At 36.5% G+C, this 26,025-nt stretch overlaps 1 protein-coding gene across 16 annotated transcripts in view; it reads right to left on the bottom strand.

The window, feature by feature from the left end:
* WRN (WRN RecQ like helicase) overlaps nucleotides 1-26,025 on the bottom strand; it is a 113,045-nt gene that overhangs the window by 10,723 nt on the left and 76,297 nt on the right. For 6 of the 16 annotated variants that reach the window (XM_060407122.1, XM_042241444.2, XM_060407112.1 and 3 more), the window contains 10 exons: nucleotides 25,923-26,024; nucleotides 25,550-25,645; nucleotides 17,763-17,904; nucleotides 12,648-12,818; nucleotides 12,476-12,570; nucleotides 11,345-11,417; nucleotides 10,485-10,561; nucleotides 4,180-4,255; nucleotides 3,835-3,947; nucleotides 564-678 (listed from right to left, as the gene is read on the bottom strand). In XM_060407122.1, coding sequence (XP_060263105.1) covers nucleotides 564-678; nucleotides 3,835-3,947; nucleotides 4,180-4,255; nucleotides 10,485-10,561; nucleotides 11,345-11,417; nucleotides 12,476-12,570; nucleotides 12,648-12,818; nucleotides 17,763-17,904; nucleotides 25,550-25,645; nucleotides 25,923-26,024 — 1,060 coding nt within the window. The remainder of the gene's footprint in view (nucleotides 1-563; nucleotides 679-3,834; nucleotides 3,948-4,179; nucleotides 4,256-10,484; nucleotides 10,562-11,344; nucleotides 11,418-12,475; nucleotides 12,571-12,647; nucleotides 12,819-17,762; nucleotides 17,905-25,549; nucleotides 25,646-25,922; nucleotide 26,025) is intronic. The other 10 variants (XM_042241447.2, XM_060407115.1, XM_060407120.1 and 7 more) reach the window with 3 other exon arrangements.

The raw sequence follows: 26,025 nt of genomic DNA, 5'->3' as shown, positions 1-26,025 counted from the left end.
GTGAGTAGTGAATAAATAAATGAAGCTTTAATTTCTATGTACATTTGAAAGTAAAATAATTTATTAATCTAAAATACAGTATTTATTCAAGTTTTAAAACAAAACCTCACAACAAAATAAACAGACACTAGCAGCCTTGATAACTACTTTAGTATCTTAATGATGTAACTAGTGATTATCAGCAGGGAGAGGTATGGGGGAAGGGGCATGATAGGAAAAGGGGATTAAGAGGTACAAAGTACTGGGTATAAAATAAGTTACAAGGATGTAACATACAGCACAGGGCAAATAGCCAGTATTTTATAACTTTGGAGTATCATATATAAAAATATTGAATCACTATGTTGTACATATGAAACTAATACTGTAAGTCAACTATACTTAATTTTTAAAAACTGGTAACTAATGTTTTTATAACTGATTTCATAAAGAAACTCTCCAAATTCATTTTCTAAGTGTCCAGAAATTAAAATGAAGGGAGAAAATGCTGCTTTTGCAGCATGTTTTGAAATCATCAAAACAAGTTTATTCTCTCAGAGCTCCAGCAAACCACAGTATTTTACCTGAACACTATTTATTTGACAGAAACGTCTGATGACTTCCAACAGAGGGGCCAACATCACAGCTTTGCCTTCAGAAACACCATCAATCCTTTTCACATTTTCAACTGTAGTAGGTCTATCATTTTAAAAAATTAAAAAGTCAAGAAACCACTGAAACATTACTACACCAGCAACAAAGCTGATAGATATTTAGCTTCATACTGACATTCATTAAACATGTATTAATGTTTGTTCCAGAAACCAAAAACTATGTATAAAACAAGTAATCAGGTTTTGAGTCTTAGAGGACAACTAAAAGGCTAAGACCACCTGACCTGCCTCTTGAGAAACCTATATGCAGGTCAGGAAGCAACAGTTATAACTGGACATGGAACAACAGACTGGTTCCAAATAGGAAAAGGAGTATGTCAAGGCTGTATATTGTCACCCTGCTTATTAACTTATATGCAGAGTACATCATGAGAAACGCTGGGCTGGAAGAAGCACAAGCTGGAATCAAGATTGCTGGGAGAAATATCAATAACCTCAGATATGCAAATGACACCACCCTTATGGCAGAAAGTGAAGAGGAACTAAAAAGCCTTTTGAGGAAAGTGAAAGAGGAGAGTGGAAAAAGTTGGCTTAAAGCTCAACATTCAGAAAACGAAGATCATGGCATCCGATCCCATCACTTCATGGGAAATAGATGGGAAACAGTGGAAACAGTGTCAGACTTTATTTTGGGGGCTCCAAAATCACTGCAGATGGTGACTGCAGCCATGAAATTAAAAGACGCTTACTCCTTGAAAGGAAAGTTATGACCAACGTAGATAGCATATTCAAAAGCAAAGACATTACTTTGCCAACAAAGGTCCATCTAGTCAAGGCTATGGTTTTCCAGTAATCATGTATGGATGTAAGAGTTGGACTGTGAAGAAAGCTGAGTTCTAAAGAATTGATGCTTTTGAACTGTGGTGTTGGAGAAGACTCTTGAGAGTCCCTTGGACTGCAAGGAGATCCAACCAGTCCATTCTAAAGATCAGCCCTGGGATTTCTTTGGAAGGAATGATGCTAAAGCTGAAACTCCAGTACTTTGGCCACCTCATGTGAAGAGCTGACTCATTGGAAAAGACTCTGATGCTGGGAGGGATTGCGGGCAGGAGAAGAAGGGGACAACAGAGGATGAGATGGCTGGATGGCATCACTGACTCAATGGACCTGAGTCTGAGTGAACTCTGGGAATTGGTGATGGACAGGGAGGCCAGGCGTGCTGCGATTCATGGGGTCGCAAAGAGTTGGACGCGACTGAGGGACGGGACTGGACTGAACTGAACTGAGAAGGCTAAGAAACTCAGAAGAAAATTTCATTCATTATTTCCAAAGTTTTTACCTGTAGCAATAAACTTGCTAACTACTTCAGGCTTTCAATACTTCTTATTGTGTCCAATATGAAGAAACTGTCTGATGTCTTCTCTCTAAAAATCTGCCAATCTAATGATGACTATTTTTCCTTTAAATATCTTTACTTAATATTACAATGTGGCCTTTGAGTATGTATTTTTAATGAAATAATTATTATATAATACATGTACTATGTAATATTATTAGAAAATTCTTCCCTAAAGTAACATCTCTTGGATGAAATTTAGAAACAGAAACAATTTTTGAAAAGGAAGACTAAAAGATGAGTACAATTACCAAGCAACGAGATTCTTTGGAAATAATTTCTTCTAAACATTTATTGACCACCTGATTATTAAGCATTGCACTAGTTGCTTTGGAAAACACAAAAAGATGAAGAATGTAACACCTTTATCAGAGTTTAAAAGCTAGAGGACACAATACATGAATACCAATAAAAACAAAACCATAAATAAAGCATGATATAGTAAGTGCCACAGAATCATCTTTTAAATTTACATTTAAAAGTCCTTTATGAATTCCAGAGAGAAGAATCACTTTGATGATAAGAACATAGAGGGCTTCATGGAGTAAATAATACTGTCAGATCTTAAAGGATTTCCTAAAAGGAGTTTTGGGGAATCAAGGGAACTACAAAGCAGAAGCAACACTGTAAATATGTATATGGAAGCTAAAAAGGAGACTTAAACAAATGCTGAACAACCTAGGTAAGTTAAAGCATCAAAATTCTGTGACTCAGATGGAAAAGTAGGTTTAAGTCTATAAATGAAAGGCCTTGAATTGTGAGTTAAATAAGTTAAGATGCAGCCTTGAAACTTCAAAATAACCCAAAGGCTCATTTAATACAGTAAATATTTTAAGAGCCTCTTTTGTGAACTGTATTTATATGCTTTCAGAAGAACCATGATATTTGCTTCTTTTTTGTAGAGAGGGAACAAATCCTACTTGATGGTCACCAATCCTAAATCTGTAAATTGCGCAGATAATCCTTTAAGCTGTAAGTGATTTGTTGAAATTATATTAAATTCCCCTGGTGGCTCAGATGGTAAAGAGTATGCCTGCAATGCGGGAGACCTGGGTTTGATCCTGGGTCAGGAAGACCCCCTGGAGAAGGAAATGGCAACCCAGTCCAGTATTCTTGCCTAGAACATCCCATGGATGGAGGAGCCTGGCGGGCTACAGTCCATGGGGTCGCAAAGAGTCAGACACGACTGAGTGACTTCACTTTCACTTTCTTTTAAGTTAAGACTGAGAAACTAGTTAAACAAAAGTAAAGCATGGTAAAGAAAGATTAATTTGTTATTCATATATCAGATGAGATAGAGAGAGAGACTGATGAAAGAGAAACTAATTAGAGGCTTTTGCAATAGTACAAGGGTAATGGTCTGAACTACCATGCTGTCACTGAAAAAAATGAAGAAAAGCATAAACGGGTTACACAAGGAACAATTAAGCGAAAAAGTCTAAATACTATATAATAAAAGTCGGGGCTATATATTAGAAGAGTAAAAGTAATATCAGAGGTATTAAAGAGGCGTGATGAGGAACATGATAGTATGACTAACAAAATTAAGGAATTCAGAAAGTAGAGTTCTGGTATTTGCATGAAATGCACGTACATATGGGGGGTTGGTGGGTAATGTGTTAAGATTTTATAATATATCCTGGATCTGACTGCTGAAAACAGCTGGTTTCATGTAGAAATGTAGGACTAAAGCTCAGTGAAGAGATCACTGGCATCAACATGGGAGATTTGGGAACCACTTCTCAGGTGTGACTGCTGGAGCCATAGTCATGATATCACTTAATGATATATTTTACAAATCTATTATGTTAGAAGAAAATAAGTTAAAATATGTAGATAGTTTACCTGATTTTGGCCATATCCACCAATATTTTATTTGTTGCCAGAATAGCCGGAGGAACATCCATTGTATTGGCATGTTTCTGCCTAGCTGCTACCAATTCGCCATATAATGCAGTCTGAACAAAAAGCAAATAAACAACATCTGTTCAAATGAGCTTAGAAATATCCAGTCCCTTATTTCAGAGTTTCAGATATTACATTTCCTCCTAGGATGAAAAAATAAACTGAACTGTATCTTAGCCTCTTTGTTAAAGAACAATTTTTAAAATACTGGCAAGAGAATTTAAAGCATCCTTAGATTCATAACTATCTTCTCAAAAACTAACTGTGTCTCTACAAAAGCCATACCTGAGTCTCCTGCTCTTGAGTGGAAGTAACAGGTTCTGAGGACTTGTAATATTTTCCTGGTGATGACACTATGGTGCTAAAACAATGAAAAGAAAATTAATAACAAAAGGTTTTCTTTCTCCAAGTTCACTTTCTATTTTGCCTTCCAAATGAGAATATCTTTCCAAATCACTATTAACACTTGTATGTCGTAATACCAGTAAAGTGACTGTTACTTAAATGACAGCCTAGATTTTAAACATTCCGGATCAAATACATACAAAAAGGTAAAGATAAAACTGTAATCTGAGTTCATCACAAAATTGGTATAATTAAGAATAGCATTTGCCTCCTCCTCCTCCTCAATCAAATTCTTTGAAAGAAAATACTCCTTATCTACATCAAAGTAAAATAAGATGTTTTTAAACCAAGAGGAATACAATCTATAATCCTTCTTGTGATAGCACTGTTAATAAATTATAATAATTTTTGGTTGCTGAGGAAAATTAGCATGGATTTAATTATTGACAATTTTCTTCAAAATCAAACTAACAAAAATAAGCCAGAAGGTGTAATTTTGCCTTTGACTCCTTAAAAGAAGACTTCAAAACACCCAATTAGCAAATATATGAAAGGTGTTAGGCAGCACATTAGACAGAACACCAACTTCTACAAGAGGCATTTCTCACTGATAAATTACTTATAAAGAGGAAAAGTTATAAAAATGAAATTGTATAGAATAGCATACGTAAAAGATGTCAAAGTTAAACAAATTTCTGCTTTTAGGGGTGAAAGAGAAGAACACGCTTGATATTTAAGAAATGCTTATAAATTTCCCAGTTGCAAGGGCTCAATATCTACAATTTTATAATTATCAGATCCTATCACTAAAACAGATTTGAACATGAGGAAAGACAACTCCAGTTCAAAGAATTAGTCATATCAGATTACTCAAGACAATTATAAATTTGTTTGAAGTAATATATTTACTTTTATCTTAGTATTTATGGAAATCTTTATACTAATGGACTATTTGAAAACTGTTACTTTAAAATAATTCTCAGAAAAATGTTATTATCATATACACTGGCAAAATTCTGGCTAATATACCCCGGAAGCAGAAATATATGTGGAAAATATTTGATAGAAGACATTTTCCCTATGAATGCTATAACAAGTGTACAGAAGGGCTTCCCTGGTGGCTCAGTGTTAAAGAATCTGCCTGCCAAGGCAGGTGTCATGGGTTTGATCCCTGGTCTGAGAAGGTCTCACATGACGTGGAACAACTAAGCCCATGTGCCACAGCTAATTGGGCCTATGCTCTAGTGCAGAGCCCGTGCTCTGCAACGAGATGCTCGCACACCACAACTAGAGAGAAGCCCCCACTCGCTGCAGCAAGAGAAAAGCCTCTGCAGCAACAAAGACCTAGCACAGCCAAAAGTTAATAAAATTAGAAAAAGAAAGTGCACAGAAGAAAATTCAAAATATATGATGAATATCATCAAAGAGGTAACTGAAGATCCTATACCTGTGAATCAAGAAAAGACTGCTACACATGGATCAACAAAGAAGACAGAGAATGAGAAATGGTTCTTAGAAATTAAAATTTTGATAACTAAAACTAAAATCTCACTAGATGCGTTAGTTGCTCAGTCGTGTCTGACTCTTTATGAGCCCATGGACTGCAGTCCACCAGGCTCCTTTGTCCATGGGATTCTCCAAAGGCAAGAATACTGGAATGGGCAGCCTTTCCCTTCTCCAGGGGATCTTCCCAACCCAGAGATCAAACCCAGGTCTTCCATATTGCAGGCAGATTCTTTACCAAATGACCCAACAGAGAAGCTTCTCATTAGATAGGAAAGGATACAAAGGCGAGGAACTCTCCAAGAAAATAAACAAATGAAAACAGGCTGAAAATAGGATAAATTAAAAATTAGTAATAGGAACATTGAAAATCAAGAAAACAAAGAAGATAATTAAGGGAGCGGTGGTCATAATAACACAGTTTGCCTTACTATACTGTATTTGAGCATATATAATAAAAACAAATTATTTATATGACCAAAACTTGAAATATAATTTTGTTCCAGGGAGGCAAAGGGATTGAAAGTAAGGAAACGAGGGAAGTGGAAATGGGAAACAAGCCTTTAGTTTACCATTACAGAATATAAACAGAAAATTTCTAAAATTAATTAAGTCAAAAAACAGTAATCCAGGCATGTCAGAAACATGCAGGCAACCTCACACCTGTCAGAATGGCTATCATCAAAAGTCTATGAATAACACATGTTGAAGAGGATGCAGAGAAAAGGAAATCCTTGTATAATGCTGGTGAGAATGTAAACTGGTGCAGCCACTACGGAAAACGGTATGGAGGTCACTCAAAAAACTTAAGAGTTGCCATATGATCCAGCAATTCCACGACTAGGTACACAGCCAGAAAAAAGCAAACACACTAATTCAAAGCTACATAGATGCCAGTGTTCACTATTTATAACAGCCAAGATATGGAAGCAACCCAAGTGCATTCATCAACAGATGAATGGATAAAAAAGATGTGGTGTACAGATATACAATGGACTATTACTCAGCCATAAAAAGAAGGAAATTCTGCTATCTGCAACAGCATGGATGGACCTAGAGGATAGTATCTGTGGTGAAGTAAGTCAGGAAGAGAAAGGCAAATACTGGATGATATCACTTATGTGCTAAGCTTGCCAGGCTCCTCTGTCCATGGGATTCTCTGGAGTGGGTTGCCATTTCCTCCTCCAGGGAATCTTCCCAACCCAGGAATTGAACCCATGTCTCTTACGTCCCCTGCATTGGCAGGTGGGTTCTTACCACTAGTGCCACCTGGGAAGCCATGATATCACTTATATGTGGAATCTAAAAACTAACAAAATGAATGTATATGGAAAAGTCACAGGTTTTACACCAAAGGGAAGAGGGAGGCGAGGAGGGGCTAATTTAGGAGAATGGGATTAAAAGTTACAAACTACTATGTTTAAAAATAAATAAGCAACAAGGATATATTGTAAAGCACAAGGAATTGTAGCCATTATCTTGTAATAACTTTAATGGAGTATAATCAGTAAAAATACAGAATCACTATGCTGTACACCTGAAGGAAGTGAAAGTGAAAGTCGCTTAGCCGTATCTGACTCTTTGGGACCCCATGGACTATACAGTCCATGGAATTCTCCAAATTATATTGTAAATCAACAATACATCCATTTTATAAAAAAGGAAAGATGAGTGACTGAAAACAATAGCCCCCTATCTTAGCCTTTTCCCCACTTTTTCAGCCTTTCAAAGAGAAATGTACAATAAAAATAAAATATATGTTGAAAAGGCATTTTTAAAAAAAAAGAAATATGGAGGCCAATTGCTTCTATAAAACAGAACATGGGTTTGAGAAGGGTGTGAACTTATGCTTTGTTATATGTCTTTAAGTGCCAATCGACTTTTTAAAAATTCACATGTATTATTTTAATGAAAATTCAAATGAAATTTAAAATAATAGTTATTCTGTACACTAAGCCTGTCCATTAAAATTAACTACTGGACCACTCCACAGGTATCTCAAAGCTGGGTTTGTCTATCACTAGAACTCCTAAGTTAACCTCATCCCCTAACATACAACCCTTCATGTCACATGAAGGGCTTCCTCTTACAAGGCTCAGTGAAGGAAATGGCAGCACTTAACCTACTCTCAAAGACAGAAATCCAAGCATCACAGTCAAGTCCTCTATTTTTATCAACCCGTATCTTCAGTCGCTGAGTCCTAACAATTCCATCTCCTAAATATCTCACAGATCTCTTCTCTCCACGCCTACTGCCACTTCCCTCGACTAATCTACCATCACCTCCTGCAAACGGCACACCAACAGGCTTTCTATTTGTCTCTACAATGCTGCTCCTCCTGCAATCCATACCATCCACAGCCAGAGTCATCAACCACAGGTCGACACGCTAGGGTGCTCGGGCCAAATCTGTCTGTTCTGGCCAAGTTTGTAGCTAAGAATGGCTTCTGTACATATTTTTAAAGGTTAAAAAAAAAATCAAAAGAAGAACATTTTGTGACATGTGAAAATTAAATGAAATTCAAATTTCGGTGTCCCTAAATAAAGTTTTATTGGAAAAGAACCCTGCTCATTCATTTTCATATCATCCATGGCTGCTTTGAAGCCATAATGGCAAAGTTGTGTAGTTGAGACGGAGACCAAGTGAAAAGTTAAAGTCACTCAATCGTGTCTGACTCTTTGCAGCCCCATGCACTATACAGTCCATGGAATTCTCCAGGCCAGAATACTGGAGTAGGTAGCCTTTCCCTTCTCCAGGGGATCTTCCCAACGCAGGGATCAAACCCAGGTCTCCCACATTCCAGGGAGATTCTTTACCAGCTGAGCCACCAGGGAAGCCCAAGAATACTGGAGTGGGTAGCCTATCCCTTCTCCAGGGGCTCTTCCCGACTCAGGAATCAAACCAGGGTCTCTTGCATTGCAGGCAAATTCTTTACCAGCTGAGCTACCAGGGAAGCCCACCTGGCCCTCAAAGCCTAAAATACTTCTTATCTGATCCTTCATAGAAAATGTTTGTCAACACCTGTTCTCAGTCATATATTTGATTATGTCACTGTCCTGCTTAAAACCCTTCCTTGGCTCCAACTGCCTTTATGATCAAATGGAGTGCTTGAAAGGAACTGGATATTCTTGTTGTTATTGTTGTTGTTGTTAAGTCGCTGTGCCGCTAAGCTGCTGCTAAGTCGCTTCAGTTGTGTCCGACTCTCTGTGACCCCATAGACGGCAGCCCACCGGGCTTCCCCGTCCCTGGGATTCTCCAGGCAAGAACACTGGAGTGGGGTGCCATCGCCTTCTCCAGTTTAGTCGCTCAGTTGTGTCCAAATCTATTCAACCCCACTGACTGTAGCCTACCAGGGCTTTTCCAGGCAAAAATACTGGAGGAGGTTGACATTTCCTTCTCCAGGGGATCTTCCCGACCCAGGGATCGAGCCCGCGTCTCCTGATAGGCAGGCAGATATTTTCACCACTGTGCCACCTGGGAAGCCCACCAGATAGTCGAGACCCTGTTCAATTTTCCAGTCTTAAATGTCACCACTCCCTTGCTTCCCTCTCCCAGGGAACTGCTAGCAAACTCCTGAGCTCCTCAATCATGTCATCCTCTCCTGCTTTCAGGTTTTAATGTGTGAGCCATTCCACTGCTTAGAGAGCATGTCCTCATTTCACTTAACTTCTATTTAAGCCTCAAGTGTCACTTCCAAAGTGTGTTTCCAAAGTGCCACAGCTCTGGATTGTAATTTTCTGTTCCCTCATCTGTATATCCCACTAGAATACAAACTCTGAGAGGGCCAGCAACTACGTCTCTATTAATCTCCACCCAACCCCAGTGCCTAAGGTAGTCCGTGGCACCAAGAAGTCACAGGGAATGTTTAAGTAAAGAAATGCTTCAGCATACTGAATGGGTTTATTGTTCTGCACACTCCTTAAACCTTTTGCTTACATGAAACACAGTAATCACATATGACATATATCCAATTAAAAAGAAATCATTTGGTGTGGAAGACTGGTATTATATACAGTAAATGTTTCTATACGCTCCAAAGCAATATTATTGAAGTGAGCACACCATTGAAAGAATAAACCATTTTCTCTCACTTAATATGTATGCAAATGTAGTCCACTTAACTGGTGCGCATGTCCTCACAAGTTTTTAAATTCTCTATTTTCAGACCTTCTATAATTCGGTACATTCTCCATACTTTTATTAAGTCAAAAGACAAATATTAAGCTTGAAAGCACAGTAGGTGTATCACCTTAATATCCACCATTGTATGTTGCCATAAGATCTTTCTTGAAAATGAAGTGGGAATATATATATTTCATACAAATTATAATTAAATAGTGTATAGATGCTAAAGGTTAACAAATATAGATTTGAAAGTCACCTCTGTTATTAATTTATGCTCCTGACAAGTTAGTTAACTTAACCCTTAAGTCTCTTCAACTGTAAAATAGGGACAAATAATAGTAGCTAACTCATAGGTTGTTGTAGGCATTAAATGAGATATTACTTCTATAAAGACTAGCATTTAGCACAAGCCTGGCAAACAATAATACCCAGAAGTGTTAGCTCTTAATATTAAAACTATAATTTTATAAGTCTGCCTTAATAATTGTATTACTGGAGGCTTATGTTTAAACTTCCTTCTGCCAATGAAATAACCCAACATCTGATAGAGCTTTCTCTCTTGAAAAGAAAAAGTGCTAACACAGTGATTATAGAGAATAAAAATGTGAATTCTGTACCTGTTTTTAGGACTGTTTCTCCCAGAAGAAATTTTATCATGTGCTTTGTAAGAATACATCTGATCCAAGTTAAACTGCTTTTAAACATATAAAGATCCATTAAAAAAAAAGTTTCAAAAAATCTTTTAAATATGCAGAAAATAAAATACAAAATATTACAATGATAATTTTTCCTCTGACTAAACACCTCATCAAAGAAATCAGCTGAAAATAAGCTCATGAATTATCAATTTCTAATGTTCTAAAGGCAGTTGGAATACAGTGTAATATCCTATTCCTTCCAAATCTAGAGAACATGTGATCTAAAGAATTCTTAGAGACATAGAAAGAGCCAGAGTCATAAAAATGATCTAATTACATTCTGCATACTTTAAGAAAGCAGAAAAAATTCACCAGAAAATTTAATTCATTTGTCCATCACCCCATCACCCTAGTATTCTAATTAGTGGAAGTCTGCCTGTGGATAAGTATTTAATCTGTAATAGTTACCTAAGATCCAAAACAAAGCAAGAAAATGTGTGTGTGTGTAACTTTAATGAGAACATTCAGGAATCAAGCTTGTTTTTCCATCAACTAAAAGTATCATAATCGTTAACAAAAAAAAGACTCCAAACCAAATGAGTTATGAAGTAGGTGTAAAAGAAAAAGAAAGTTACTTGCTCAAATACTTCTATTAATTCCAGAAATCATATATTGCATATTTTATTCTGTTCATATAATTTCTCTCTCCAAATTTTATCTCTTACTCTATATGGTGTTTTCCTCTTTGAGTGGAAATAAAATGGAAATAAAAATTAAAATAGAAATTGCACCAATGAAGAATGAAATAAATAAGAACCATCTCTTTAACAAAAACAAACCTTCTCTGAAGTTAATTCAACTGGTACTTGATCAGAGACATGTTCCTCAGTGCCTGAAGACACAGCTTTAGAACTGAAAAGTAATAAAATTTTCTCAAATGTTAAAATGTAATTATTTAATACATGAATCATCACACCTCTACTCTTAGAGAGGCAGATGAGATTATATTACTCTTTTAGGACTGATGATTTCTTTAAATCAATTCCCCGCCACCCCAAGAGAGCTTAAGCTTTTTAAATTTTTTAAGTTTTAAAAGTAAAACTGATAATCTAATATATTACATTGTGATTAGTCAGTAATACTGTATTATAAACTTCAGAGTCACTAAGAGACTAAATCTTACTTGCTCTCTACACAGAAAATTTATGTTCAAGTAATGAGTTATGTACTATTGCCATAATCATAGTGTAATATGTAAATGTATCAAACCAATACTTGTACACCTCAAACTTACACAGTGTTACATGTCAATTATATCTCATTTCTTTAAAAAAAGAAAAAAAAACTGAAAAATGATTAATAATGTATAAAAGTATATAATGTATAAAAGTATGATCAATAATGTATAAAAATTATAAAAATGTATAAATAATGTATAAAAGTAAGTAGGCAAAAACACATGTATTCCTTTCCCATCTTCTGTATAGAAGAAGGCAATAAGGGATATGGATTCTTTCATACTGATCTCAATGCTGTTTCTTTATTTATTTTTAATTACAGTTGATTTACCAGACTGTGTTAGTTTCAGGTGTAAAGTGAAGTGATTCTGTTATACATACATATATATGTATATATATATATATGTATATGTCTACATTCTTTTTCTTTCCTGATTCTTTACCATTACATTTTATTACAAGATATCAAATATAGTTCCCTTTGCTATATACTTCTTTAATCAATAGGAAAGCAGCTTTCTAAATATTATAGTCAACTACTTTCTATACACTAAGAATACCTTCTGAGTGTTCTATGATTTATTCTCCCTACTGATGGCCACCTCCAAACTGACTAAAAGAGGCATGCAAAAATCATTCTCTTTATTCATTTTACCCCATGCAGTGCCTGCAAACTGGCATAAAATGAATCATAAAAACCTGAAAGTTTAAAAGAAAAAATGAAAAATGAACCTTGGTAGAAATGTCCTTGGACACAACTGTTCATTGGCTTGAAGTAAAAGCCTCTGAGGAGATTCTGTTTTGGCTTTAGCAAACCAGTTTCTACCCTATTGAACACAAGAAGACTCTTTTTAATGCACAGTGAGAACATTAAATCAAACAGGCAGACTTCTGCATGGTTTACCTTTTCTGTAAGGGTGCAAATCTTTACGTATTTTCTATGCCCAGGAACTTCTGCCAAGAATCCCTCAATGATGAGTTGACGGGAAAGAGCCTTCCACCAATTCTCTGTGTGGTCCTTGCCCGTACCAAAGACACTGTGACTGCGGTATCTATCTTCAAGACGCTGGGAATTCTGAAATTGGGAATAAAACTTAAAGTGTTTATTTAATTAAACAGGAGAAGTAAAACACAAAACCATATACTGATTCTTTGGCTTTAATACTTAAGTTTCAGCTTTAAAAACCCACGAATTTTTATACCCATCCTGCTTGCTCTGAATACCTAACTCACAAAAAATACACTTCAAAGAGTGTTCCTTTTCTACTTTAAAAGAAAATGGCAGGAAATTTCATATAAAAATCACAAGCATTTCCCAATGCATAGGTACTTACTAGCTTTTTGATATGGGGCAAGTTGGTTACTTATCTGTGTTTCTATTTCCTTGGCTGCTATATAATAATAATTCCGATCTCTTGGGGATGTTGTGAAGATTAAGTCAGTAACCAGGACAGGACAGAGCCTGGCTCCATAATACTAACTTTCTTTTTATGAGCTAACAGCTGATCCTTTAACTTAACCTGCATTCCTTAACATAAAAGTAAAAGCCCTGACTCAGTATCTAGTCAGTTTTCCTGGAACACTTATAATGGCATTCTACACTTGCTGGGGGCTTACTTTTATAGTAGGAGACTCTATTGCTTGCAAACTAATAACACCAAAGGTATTAAGTTGCCTGACTAGTACTTATTAGCAATCTGGACTCTAAAAATCATTCCTCTAGTCTTCCCTTTCATAAGCAGAACGCGTGAAGTGAATGAACACATTTACTAGTATGAAGTAAGAAGATGCTCTTCTCATCAGTAGGGGTAACTGTCTCTTCCCCTTTCATGAGCAATAATCACTGTGAATACTGTGTATGGTGGGAATAAATTTACACTGCCTTGTTTCCATGGCAATCCCCACACAGAAAATATTTCTGCTCTTCCACACGGAGCATTTTGTCTTAAAGGAACCATATTCCTTTTTCAACTAGAAATCCAAACTTACCCAAGTAACATTTCTGAAAAGTCAGAATACTTTTCAGCAACAAATATCTAACAGTTTTTTCCTCTGTGCAAGGCATCTTCCATTTATTACGTATATGTTCGAGTTAACTTAATTTTCCAGGTTAACCCACAGACAAAGGAAACTGCTAAGGATGAGAAAGTTGCTATAGAGGACATGGGGACTTGGGCACTGATTTTTACAGAGCACACAATTTTACACACACATTCTAACCAATCATAAACCTTTCTTCCAGTACCTCTAGATCATTCAACTTAAAAATACAAATTTAAAACTGCATGTGAACAGCATAATAAAACAGAAACAGCCCTAGAACAGCAGTTAGGAAAGCTGTCATTCATCCTGCTTCTGATACAAAGCAGACCTGAGGCAGCTCATTTAACTTCTGGGATTTTGTATCAGCCATTGTGTAAAAGGTGGTAGAGTTAAACAATCGTTTTTCTCCAATAAGAGTCTTTACGTCTATGGGGCAACATCTCAAAAATGGAAATTATCAACCCATTCTTGCCCTTTAAAAAGCAGGTTGGAAAAATCAGGGTACCAAATGATGCATCAAGGAATGTGGAAACCTACTAACAGATGGATGTGTGTTAGAATAAAGAGAATCATATCCCCAATCTTTAAACCACTATCAGGCTTCCCAAGTGGCTCAGTGGTAAAGGATCCACCTGCCAATGAAAGGAGACTCAGAAGACACAGTTTTCGACCCCTGGGTTGGGAAGATCCCTTGGAGGAGAAAATGTCAAACCACTCCCGTACTCTTGCCTGAGAAATCCCACGGACAGAGGAGCCTGGTGGGCCACAGTCCATGGGGTCATAAAGAGTCAGACACGACTGAGTAACTGAACACACACACGTGCTATCATGATACAGAGAACAAACTTGCCACTTCTCTGAATTAACGTCTTTTAAAAAAATCACAGTTGCTTGTTGTGGAGGTTCTTCTTGCTAGGAATGCCACATTCCCCTCCATGCCTTCTTCCCCTGATCCATCTCTGAGCACACCAATCTACTCTTAGCGTCCACAAAATGGAAAAACTACTCTAGTTTTGCAGCTATGAACAACCACTCTCTCTTCAGAATCTGAATAATACTTTAACCTATCCCTTTGCTCCTCATCTCTTTCTATGCTGCAATATACTTATTTCTTCTCAAGTAACATCTTCCATACTGGATGATAAGTTTCATCTGATTTCACTTTGAACTCCCCACAAAACAGAGTACAGTGCCTCACACAAAAATAGATGTTTAGGTTCTTCCATGATGGTCCAGTGGCTAGGACTCCGCACTTGTGTTGCCTGGGGCACAGGTTCAATCCCTGGTTGAGGAACTAAGATCTCTCACGCCCCTGAGGCACAGCCACACACACACACACACACACACACACACACACACACACACACACACACCAAAGATGTTTAATAACTAGCAGAAAAAAAAATTATAAACTCTTCACTCCTGAGGTTTTAATTTCCTGTGTTCTTAAAGTACAAAGTTCATAGTCTCTGTCTATATTAACTAATTTTTTCCTTTTGCTTCTTTTCCAGTCCCTTCAAGTCAAAGTTCACAGCTACCATTTCAGGTCTTAAAAAAGTCATTTCTGGAACTGCTATTCTATGTGAACAATCAAACCAAAATATAAAGATAATTATCTCTAGGCATATATATCAATCTGATAAAATAACCTGTCCAGAAAATTAAATGGATAACCCTCTCCTGCTAGAAAGCTTGAAAATTAAAAAGGGTGATTAAAACTACCAATAGTTTTTCAATGGCCGCATATAGTCAAAGCATCTTTTATCAAGTGTTCTCGAATTCTGGAGCCATGATATGGTTCAGCACTTTAATAGGAAAGAGGTTTCACTTAATCTCCTAATTATGCAAATTAATCACTGTATCTGTTTTCTAATCTGTAAAATTAAGATAACTGCATATCTTAATACTATTCACAAAGTGTTTAAAGATTTTTGGAAATCTCTTTATGTGGTGAGCTAGACCCCTAAAACAAATTTCCTTAGGCAACATCTCTACTATTCATTTTCCAACAAAACTTATGCTTTAAAAACAAAATTTCCCAGTGCACTGGGACAACCCTAAAGGATGGGATGGGGAGGGAGGTGGGAGGGGGGTTCAGGATGGGGGACACATGTACTGCCATGGCTGATTCATGTCAATGTATGGCAAAAACCACTACAGTATTGTAAAGTAATTAGCCTCCAATTAGAATAAATAAATTAATTTTAAAAATTTCAAACTATTCACAAACACCTGGATGGCCCAAAAAATCATTTATACTATTTGTAAACATCTTAGGTAACAGAGGAAAATCATGTATAGCTGAAATACTTGTTTTACATGTACAAATATCTCTTTAAATAAACTCAAAGAGTTTCAATTTTAAGGTGTTTAATTATCACAGAGATAAAAATTATCTATAAAGATATCAATTTTTCCTAAATTAGGTAAGGTGGACAATTCACGAAATTCTCAAAGGAGATACAATTATAATTTTTTAAATAATATCCCAGTAGATGCCAAGATCTCTGAAATAAGACAGAAAAAAAACTTGCCTTATTTTCACTGTAGTTAATGTGTACAAATTTTCGTTAAGTGGTACTTTTGAAAAAGTTTTACACCTTTATCTAGCAAGGGTAATATAAAATTTCACAAAGAATAAACTTCTTAATTTGTAGACTCCCAGAAGAGACTGTCAGTGTAAGTGGTCTGACTTGGTTTTTAAATAATAGGTGAAATCTGATCCCTCTTGTGACCGGTTCAAGTTTGTCTAGGAGCCCACTTCCACTTATCTGTTGATACTGGATACTGCTGGGTTATACCAAATTAAAACAAGGCTAATTTTTATAAATTATACATTCAGCTGGGATACACAGGATTTGAGGATGACAGAGACAAAAAATTTTCATAGATCTCAATTATATTTAATCTGTTCCTTGCAACTTGAATTCTTTTATATAAAAAAATACTGCAGCACTCATAGTTGCTAGTCCAAGCTCCTCAGGCAACACTTCTACCATGAGATTTCAAATCAAATCAAATCAAATTTTAAACTCCATTCAGAATCTAAAAATATCAGTACCTGAAGGTAACATGCTTTCAATCTTTCATTAAAAATATTTTACAACTGACTACCTTCAAAATTCTCTTTCCAAACAGAACAAAAACTCAGAAAGTAAATATTTACATGAGGTATTTAAGAATTTAACAAATAAATGCTGACCTAAATTATTTTCAGAATTCTACATACAAAGCGAGAATTTTAATCTCTACTCTTAATATATTTTTAATAATTATATACAATTGCAAAGGATTCTATCTCCCACTTATTTTTTTTTCAACCAATATCAATATATAAAACTTAACTTTACAGACTTGTAAATCAGGAATAAAATCACATAAACAAAAGGACTACAGAAAAAGCTCCTTGGCTATAAGGGTCATGACCTACTCATATTTGTACCTGCAGCTGTTAGCATAATGCTGGCACACTAATCACTCAAAAGAAAACAAGTAGCTGAGTTAACTATTTTTTTCATTAGTTAAGAAACAGAAAACTTTCTAGGAATTTTAAATGCTTCTTATAAAAAAAAGCAGAAGGAAAGAAAAAACATATAACAAAATATCATAAGTAAACTGAGACATTTACAAAAGATCACTAAAATTTTAAGTTATGCTCAAAAATTTTACTACTTTTCAGGGTACCAAAAAACACAAATTTGTTCTACTTGTCCCTTGACACAATGAAAGTTAACTTATTCTTAATTATCCCGAAAAAAGACCAGCCTAGGGATTCATCCGACTGCAATGTAATAAACTAAGACAGACAGCCTGGAAGCATTCTTAATGATACACCCAGGTTTTGTCAAAAGTAATTAAAGCAGTGCTGACCTGGAACTTAGTATGACTCTGAGTTTCTGATAACTAAAGCCAAAGCTATAATCACAAAACAGCAAACCTCTGAAGATAAGTACAATGGGAGTAAAAGAAGACTTACAGATCCTCGGAGAAACAAAATTGGAATCCCAATGCCAAACCTTCCTCCTAAGATGGTCACAGCAGATAAGAGCTGGAATGCTTGTGGACCAAAGTCCTGTAACATATCATCTGAGTCTTCAAGGGAAAAGCAGTGATCCAATCTAAATAAAAACAATATGTTAAGAAAGTTTAGTCAAGCCATGTACCTTTAGAAATTAAAGAGTTAGTATAATAATTAAATAAGTAAACTGTAAAAAAAAAAAAACAAGATTCCAGTAAAAAATATTTCAAATGTGCCAACTGCTTCAGAAACTACAAATAAAATTCAACACAGCAAAGAGCATGTGAAGTATGTAGAACATGAAATATAAGCTGTAATACAGCACCACAGCTATGTCATGTTGATGTTTCTCAAACCCTAGCGCCCCAGAACCCAAGTTTCACAGGAGGTACTTCAGCCCAAAAACAGAAGAGAAAAAGGTTCAAGCAGGCAGAAATGCAGGGTTATCGCTTGAAGCGCTTCACTTGATCGATTGTATAAACGCTGGATTTTTGCGTTAGGTTTTGGTGGAAGAAAAAGGGTTATTGCCCTCACTCCCCCAAAACGTTTTGAACTGAACAAACAAATCTCATGTGCTATCAATCATTAGTTTAAACTCTAACCACTGTAAAATATGACCAAAGATGATAAACTGTTCATTTAAGACCATTTAGAAGTTAAATTCTTAAGCCATCCTTCAAGCAGATTTGAAATTATCATTAATACAAACGAAAATTCTTTAGAGCACATTGAGAACAAAAGAACTTAAGAGAAAATCTAACACGGCTCAACTATCTAATTCAGTTGCTTTCTTTATAATAAATATCTTCGAAATAACAGTAAGAATATAGTCAGTATTCTAGATATATTTGAGGGAAAGAGGCTATGCTTAGGTTTATTCTCTACAATAACTATTTTAGCAAGATACTTAGCTCATTAATTTTCTTTTCTGTTATGAGTATTTAAAGTTATCAAATTTCCATAAAGTATCACCTATGCTGCAGCATACAAGTTGTAGTGTATATTACTGTAATGATCACTAAGCTCTAAAAATGTTTTAATTTCCAGTTTGAGTTTTCCCTTGATTGATGAGTTACTGTAAAACAGTATTTTAAATTTCCAAATGAATGAGAATTTTTCTGCTTGCTCTCTGTTTACTTCTAATTCAGTGGCATTCTGGCCAGAAAATATAGTGTGTTTGATATCAAGACACTAAAAATTTGAAACAGTCTAACACAGAGGTCAGAAAACTTTTCCTATAAATGGTCAGACAGTCAATAGCTTAGGCTTTGTCAACCATATGAGCTCTGTGTCACAACTACTTAGCTCAACTTTGCAAAACAGTCACAGATAACACATAAGTAAAAGTACACGTCTGTGTTCCAAGAAAACTTTATTTACGAAAACCGGCTGCAAATGCCCTTGGTCCAGGGGCCACAGCTTGCCAACCACTGCTTATAAATATGCTACCTATGTGTGAGAAGTAGTCTTTAATTCAGTGCTCCCCAGCAATGATGTTGCAAATGGATTATAGCTGTGCTGAAGGCTAATCCCTTCAGACCGTAGGGTTCTGAACACAATCTAGACTCAAGTAGCCTCATGTGTGATGTAAGTATTATCATTAACTACGTGGGTCATGAAGTAAAAATGTCTGAGACACATTACTCTAACTGCTTAATACAAGCTTCTCTATATACCACAAATCGATAAATCAAACTTCTTACTGTATTGACCAGATTACCTACTGCTTCCTACTTTTTTATTTCTTAGCCTACCAAAAACTAAAAATTACATCAACCTCTCCTACTTTGGGGCATAGACTTGGATTATCGTGATATCGAGTGGTTTGCTTTGGAGAAGAACAGAGATCATTCTGTCATTTTTGAGATTGCAAAGTACTGCATTTTGAACTCTTTCATTGACTATGAGGGCTACTCCATTTCTTCTAAGGGATTTTTGCCCACAGTAGTAGACGTAATGGTCATCTGAATTAAATTTCGCCCATTCCGGTCCATTTTAGTTCACTGATTCCTAAAATGTCAAAGTTCACTCCTGCCATCTACTTGACCACTTCCAATTTACCTTGACTCATGGACCTAACATTCCAGGTTCCTATGCAACAATGTTCTTTACAGCATTGGACTTTACTTCCATCACCAGTCACAGCCACAACAGAGGGTTGTTTTTGCTTTGGCTCAGCCTCTTCAGTCTTTCTGGAGCTGTTTCTCTGCACTTTTCCAGTAGCATATTGGGCTCTATTGACCTGGGGAGTTCATCTTTCAGTGTCATTATCTTTCGGTCTTTTCATATTGCTCATGGGGCTCTCAAGACAAGAATACGAAAGTGGTTTGCCATTCCCTTCTCCAGTGGACCACATTTTGTCAGAACTCTCCACCATGACCCGTCCGTCTTAGATGGCCCTACACAGCAGGGCTCATAGTTGTATTCAGTTAGAGAAGGCAGTGATCCATGTGATAAAGCTGGTTAGTTTTCTGTGTAATCCAAGTATATATGCCATCCACAAATGCTCAAGAAGGTGAAATTGAATGGTTCTACGAAGACCTATCAGTTCAGTTCAGTACAGTCGCTCAGTCGTGTCCAACTCTTTGCGACACCATGAATCGCAGCACGCCAGGCCTCCCTGTCCATCACCAACTCCCGGAGTTCACTCAGACTCACGTCCATCGAGTCACTGATGCCATCCAGCCATCTCATCCTCTGTTGTCCCCTTCTCCTCCTGTCCCAAATCCCTCCCAGCATCAAAGTCTTTTCCAATGAGTCAACTCTTTGCATGAGGTGGCCAAAGTACTGGAGTTTCAGCTTTAGCATCATTCCTTCCAAAAGAAATCCCAGGGCTGATCTCCTTCAGAATGGACTGGTTGGATCTCCTTGCAGTCCAAGGGACTCTCAAGAGTCTTCTCCAACACCACAGTTCAAAAGCATCAATTCGTCGGTGCTCAGCCTTCTTCACAGTCCAACTCTCACATCCATACATGACTACTGAAAAAACCATAGCCTTGACTAGATGGACCTTAGTCGGCAAAGTAATATCTCTGCTTTTGAATATGCTATCTAGGTTGGTAATAACTTTTCTTCCAAGGAGTAAGCGTCTTTTAATTTCATGGCTGCAATCACCATCTGCAGTGATTTTGGAGCCCCCAAAAATAAAGTCTGACACTGATTCCACTGTTTCCCCATCTATTTCCCATGAAGTGATGGGATCGGATGCCATGATTTTCGTTTTCTGAATGTTGAGCTTTAAGTCAACTTTTTCACCTCCTCTTTCACTTTCCTCAAGAGGCTTTTTAGTTCCTCTTCACTTTCTGCCATAAGGGTGGTGTCATCTGTATATCTGAGGTTATTGATATTTCTCCCAGCAATCTTGATTCCAGCTTGTGTTTCTTCCAGTCCAGCGTTTCTCATGATGTACTCTGCATAGAAGTTAAATAAGCAGGGTGACAATATACAGCCTTAATATACTCCTTTTCCTATTTGGAACCAGTCTGTTGTTCCATGTCCAGTTCTAACTGTTGCTTCCTAACCTGCATACAGATTTCCCAAGAGGCAGGTCAGGTGGTCTGGTATTTCCATCTCTTTCAGAATTTCCCACAGTTTATTGTGATCCACACAGTCAAAGGCTTTGGCATAGTCAATAAAGCAGAAGAAGATGTTTTTCTGGAACTCTCTTGCTTTTTCCATGATCCAGCAGATGTTGGCAATTTGATCTGTGGTTCCTCTGCCTTTTCTAAAACCAGCTTGAACATCTTGAAGTTCACGGCTCACGTATTGCTGAAGCCTGGCTTGGAGAATTTTGAGCATTACTTTACTAGCATGTGAGATGAGTGCAATTGTGCGGTAGTTTGAGCATTCTTTGGCATTGCCTTTCTTTGGGATTGGAATGAAAATGGACCTTTTCCAGTCCTGTGGCCACTGCTGAGTTTTCCAAATTTGTTGGCATATTGAGTGCAGCATTTTCACAGCATCATCTTTCAGGATTTGAAATATCTCAACTGGAATTCCATCACCTCCACTATAAGACCTTCTAAAATTAATACCAAAAACGATGTCCTTTTCATCACAAGGGACTGGAATGCAAAAGTAGGAAGTCAAGAGATATCTGGAGTAATAGGCAAGTTTGGCCTTGGAGTACAGAATGAAACAGGGCAAAGGCTAATAGAATTTTGCCAAGAGGACACACTGGTCATAGCAAACACCCTCTTCCAACAACACAAGAGAAGACTCTACACATGGACATCACCAGACAGTCAATGCTGAAATCAGACTGATTACATTCTTCACAGTCGAAGACAGAGAAGCTATATACAGTCAGCAAAAACAACACTGGGAGCTGACCATGGCTCTGATCATGAGTTCCTTAACGTAAAATTCAGACTTTAACTGGTAGGGAAAACCATTCAAGTATAACCTAAATCAAATCCTTTACAATTATACAGTGGATGTGGCAAATAGATTCAAGGGATTAGAGCTGACTGAGTGCCTGAAGAACTATGGACAGAGGTTTGTGATGCTGTATAGGAGGGAGTGATCAAGAACATCCCCAAGAAAAAGAAATGCAAAAGGCAAAATGGTTATCTGAGGAGGCTTTACAAATAGCTGAGAAAAGAGAAGTGAAAAGCAAAGGAGAAAAGGAAATATATATACATCTGAATGCAGAGTTAAAAGAATAGCATAAGCGAGCCTTAGGAAACATCACTATGAACAAAGTTAGGGGAAGTGATGGAATTCCGCCTGAGCTATTTCAAATCCTGAAAGATGATGCTGTGAAAGTGCTGCACTCAATATGCCAACAAATTTGGAAAACTCAACAGTGGTCACAGGATGGGAAAAGGTGAGCTTTCATTCCAATCCCAAAGAAACGAAATGCCAGAGAATGCTCAAACTACTGCACAACTGCACTCATCTCACACGCTAGCAAAGTAATGCTCAAAATTCTCCAAACTAGGCTTCAAGAGTACATGAACTGAGAACGTCCAGATATTCAAGCTGGATTTAGAAAACGCAGAGGAACCATAGATCAAATTGCCATCATCCGTTGGACTGCAGGAAAAAACAAGAGAATTCCACCAAAACATCTACTTCTGCTTTATTGACTATGCAAAAGCCTTTGACTGTGTGGATCACAACAAACTGGAAAATTCTTAAAAAGATGGGAATACCAGATCACCTGACCTGCCTCCTGAGAAATCTGTATGCTGGTCAAGAAGCAACAGTTAGAACCAGACATGGATCAACAGACTGGTTCCAAATTGGAAAAGGAGTACATCAAGCCTGTATATTGTCATCCTGTGTATTTAACTTATATGCAGAGTACATCATGCGAAATGCTGGGCTGGATGAAGCACAGCTAGAATCAAGATTGCTGGCAAAAATATCGATAACCTCAGACATGCAGATGACACCACCCTTATGGCAGAAAGTGAAGAACTCAAGAACCACTTGATTAAAATGAGGAGAGTAAAAAAGCTGGCTTTAAAAAAAAGAAAAGAAAAGAAAAAGCTGGCTTAAAACTCAACATTCAAAAAACTAAGATCATGGCATCTGGTCCCATCACTTCATGGCAAACAGATGGGGAAACAGAGGAAACAGTGACAGACTTTATTTTGGGGGAGCTCCAAAATCACTGCAGATGGTGACTGTAGCCATGAAATTAAAAGACACTTGCTCCTTGGAAGAAAAGTTATGACCAACCTAGACAGCATATTAAAAAGCAGAGACATTAATTTGCCGATAAATGTTCATCTAGTCAAAGCTATGATTCTTCCAGTAGTTATATATGGATGTGAGAGTTGGACCATAAGGAAAGCTAAGCACTGAAGAATTGATGGTTTTGAACTGTGGTGCTGGAAAAGACTCTTGAGAGTCCCTTGGACTGTAAGGAGATCAAATCCTAAAGGAAATCAGTCCTGAATATTCATTGGAAGGCCTGATGCTGAAGTTGAAGTTCCAATACTATAGCCAGCTGATGCAAAGAACTAACTCACTGGAAAACACCCTGATGCTGGGAAAGATTGAAGGCAGGAGGAGAAGGGGACAACAGAGGATGAGATGGTTGGATGGCATCACCGATTCAATGGGCATGATTCTGAGCAAGCTCCGGGAGTTAGTGATGGACAGGGAATCCTGGCGTGCTGCAGTCCACGGGGTCGCAAAGAGTCGCGCATGACTGAGTGACTAAACTGATCTGAACTAAACTCCTACTTTGATGGTAAATTTGTTGATTTTTTTCCAGCTATTATGTCAGTTGGGTGCTTTACATATTTGTAGGGGTTTTCTTGTTAAAGGTGCCAATAAGAATTTTCAAGGAACTGGTCCATTTCATCTAAATTACTGAATTATTCATAGTGTTTTCTCGTTACCCTTTCAATGTCTGTGAAATTCTTCTTTCATTCCAGATATTGGTAATCTGTCTCTTCCCCCACCCCCTTTTTAGGAGTCTGTATCAATTTTATTGACCTTTTCAAAGAATGAGCTTTTGAGTTCAGTTCTTTTCTCAATTGTTTTCCTGTTTTCTATTTCACTGATTTAGTCCCTTATCTTTACTCTCCCTCCACCTTTTTTTGTTTCCTATAAGCTTACTTTACCCCTATGTGCTAGTTTCTTAAGGTAGAAGCTTAATTACTAATTTGAAATCTTTCTTCTATTGTAAGTATTTAATACTCTTATTTTCCATTTCATTATCACTTTAGTTCTATCCCATACATTTTGCATTTTCATTTCATTCAGTTCAAAATATTTCCCGACTTAACTTGTGACTTTCTCTTTGACTAACAGATTATTTAGTAGTGTGTTGCTTAATTTCCAAGTATTTGGAGACTTGCCTCTTTCTTTCTATTGATTTGTAGTTTCATTCTATTTTAGTTAGAAAATATATTCTGTATAAATACAAATCTTTTAAATGTGTTAATACTGGTTTTATGACCCAAAAGACAGTCTGTTTTCATGAAAATTACACTTGCACCTGAAAAGGATGTGTAGTTCCTGTTGACAAATGGTCTATAAAAGTCAGTTAGATCTAGATTTCAGACCTGTTAATCCTTACAAACAGCATGAGCCAATTCCTTAAAATCAACCTCTCTCTCTCATTTATTCTCATTCTCTGTGTGTATGTGCGAGTATCTGTGTGTACACAAATGTGATGTGTTTCTCTGGAGAACCCTGACAGACACATTCATAAACTGACCATTTTATCATCATGTAACATCTTTCTATAACCCTGGTAATATTTTTTCTCCAAAATCTTCATTATCTGACATTAAAAATAACTCCAGCTTTCTTTTGATTCATATCTTCATGGTACACAGTTTTTTATCTTTTTTAAAAAATTCTTATTGATTTTTTAATTGGAGTTTAACTGCTTTACAATGTATATACCCTTTTTTTTTCATCAACTTATATAATTATATCTGTAATGAATTTCTTGTGGACTGCATATGGTTGGGTCATATTTTTAAACCAATTCCAACAATTTCTTTAAATGGAGTTTTTAGACCATTTACATTTAATGTAACTATTGATATGTTTAGATTTAGGTCTACCATCTTATTGGTTTACCTCTTTATAAAAGTAAACTGTTGTAATAGTGCTTGCTTTGTCCTCTTTTTAAATACATAAATTCATTACTTATTTTTTTAAAAAAAACTGTAATACATATCCCTCAATAAAAAAATCCATTTAAAATCATTTGAAAAGGAAAAGAAAGAAACAAAGGAAGATTTTTAGAATGTCCATCTAGAAGAAAAAGGTACCTGGACTTGCAATTATCACAGCAGTTTTCAGTTCCCATAATTCCTACGGAGGCCTTTCGTAGTTGTTTATCTTCAAAATGAGACAAGATGATTCTACTCACGAGAAAATTTAAAATTAAATAAAAGCACAAAAACATATATGTTAAATTCATTGTTGAAAATAATGAGAAATCAACATTAACTGACTCAGCTGGGATCTCATTATTTGGCTTCACTTTATTGAGGTACAAAGAAAGTTGCCTTAAAAATTCAGCGCATATGTAACACCAGCAAATATTTTCTAAGTATTTCTAATTATTCTGTAAAACATTTTTCTTAAAAGTATCATCTATATATCCTTGTTATTAAACGATATAAAATAAACAATACTTACTGTCGCCTACACTTGCTGGAATAAAGATATTTTTCCATCTTCGCCAACATCTTTAATTTGTATAATTGAAACTCTTTATTGCGTATTTCACCAAGGAGGTGCC

The sequence above is a fragment of the Ovis aries genome, chromosome 26 (genome assembly GCF_016772045.2).
Source record: "Ovis aries strain OAR_USU_Benz2616 breed Rambouillet chromosome 26, ARS-UI_Ramb_v3.0, whole genome shotgun sequence".
Lineage (NCBI taxonomy): Eukaryota > Metazoa > Chordata > Mammalia > Artiodactyla > Bovidae > Ovis > Ovis aries.
This window is presented reverse-complemented; position numbering and strand designations above follow the sequence as displayed.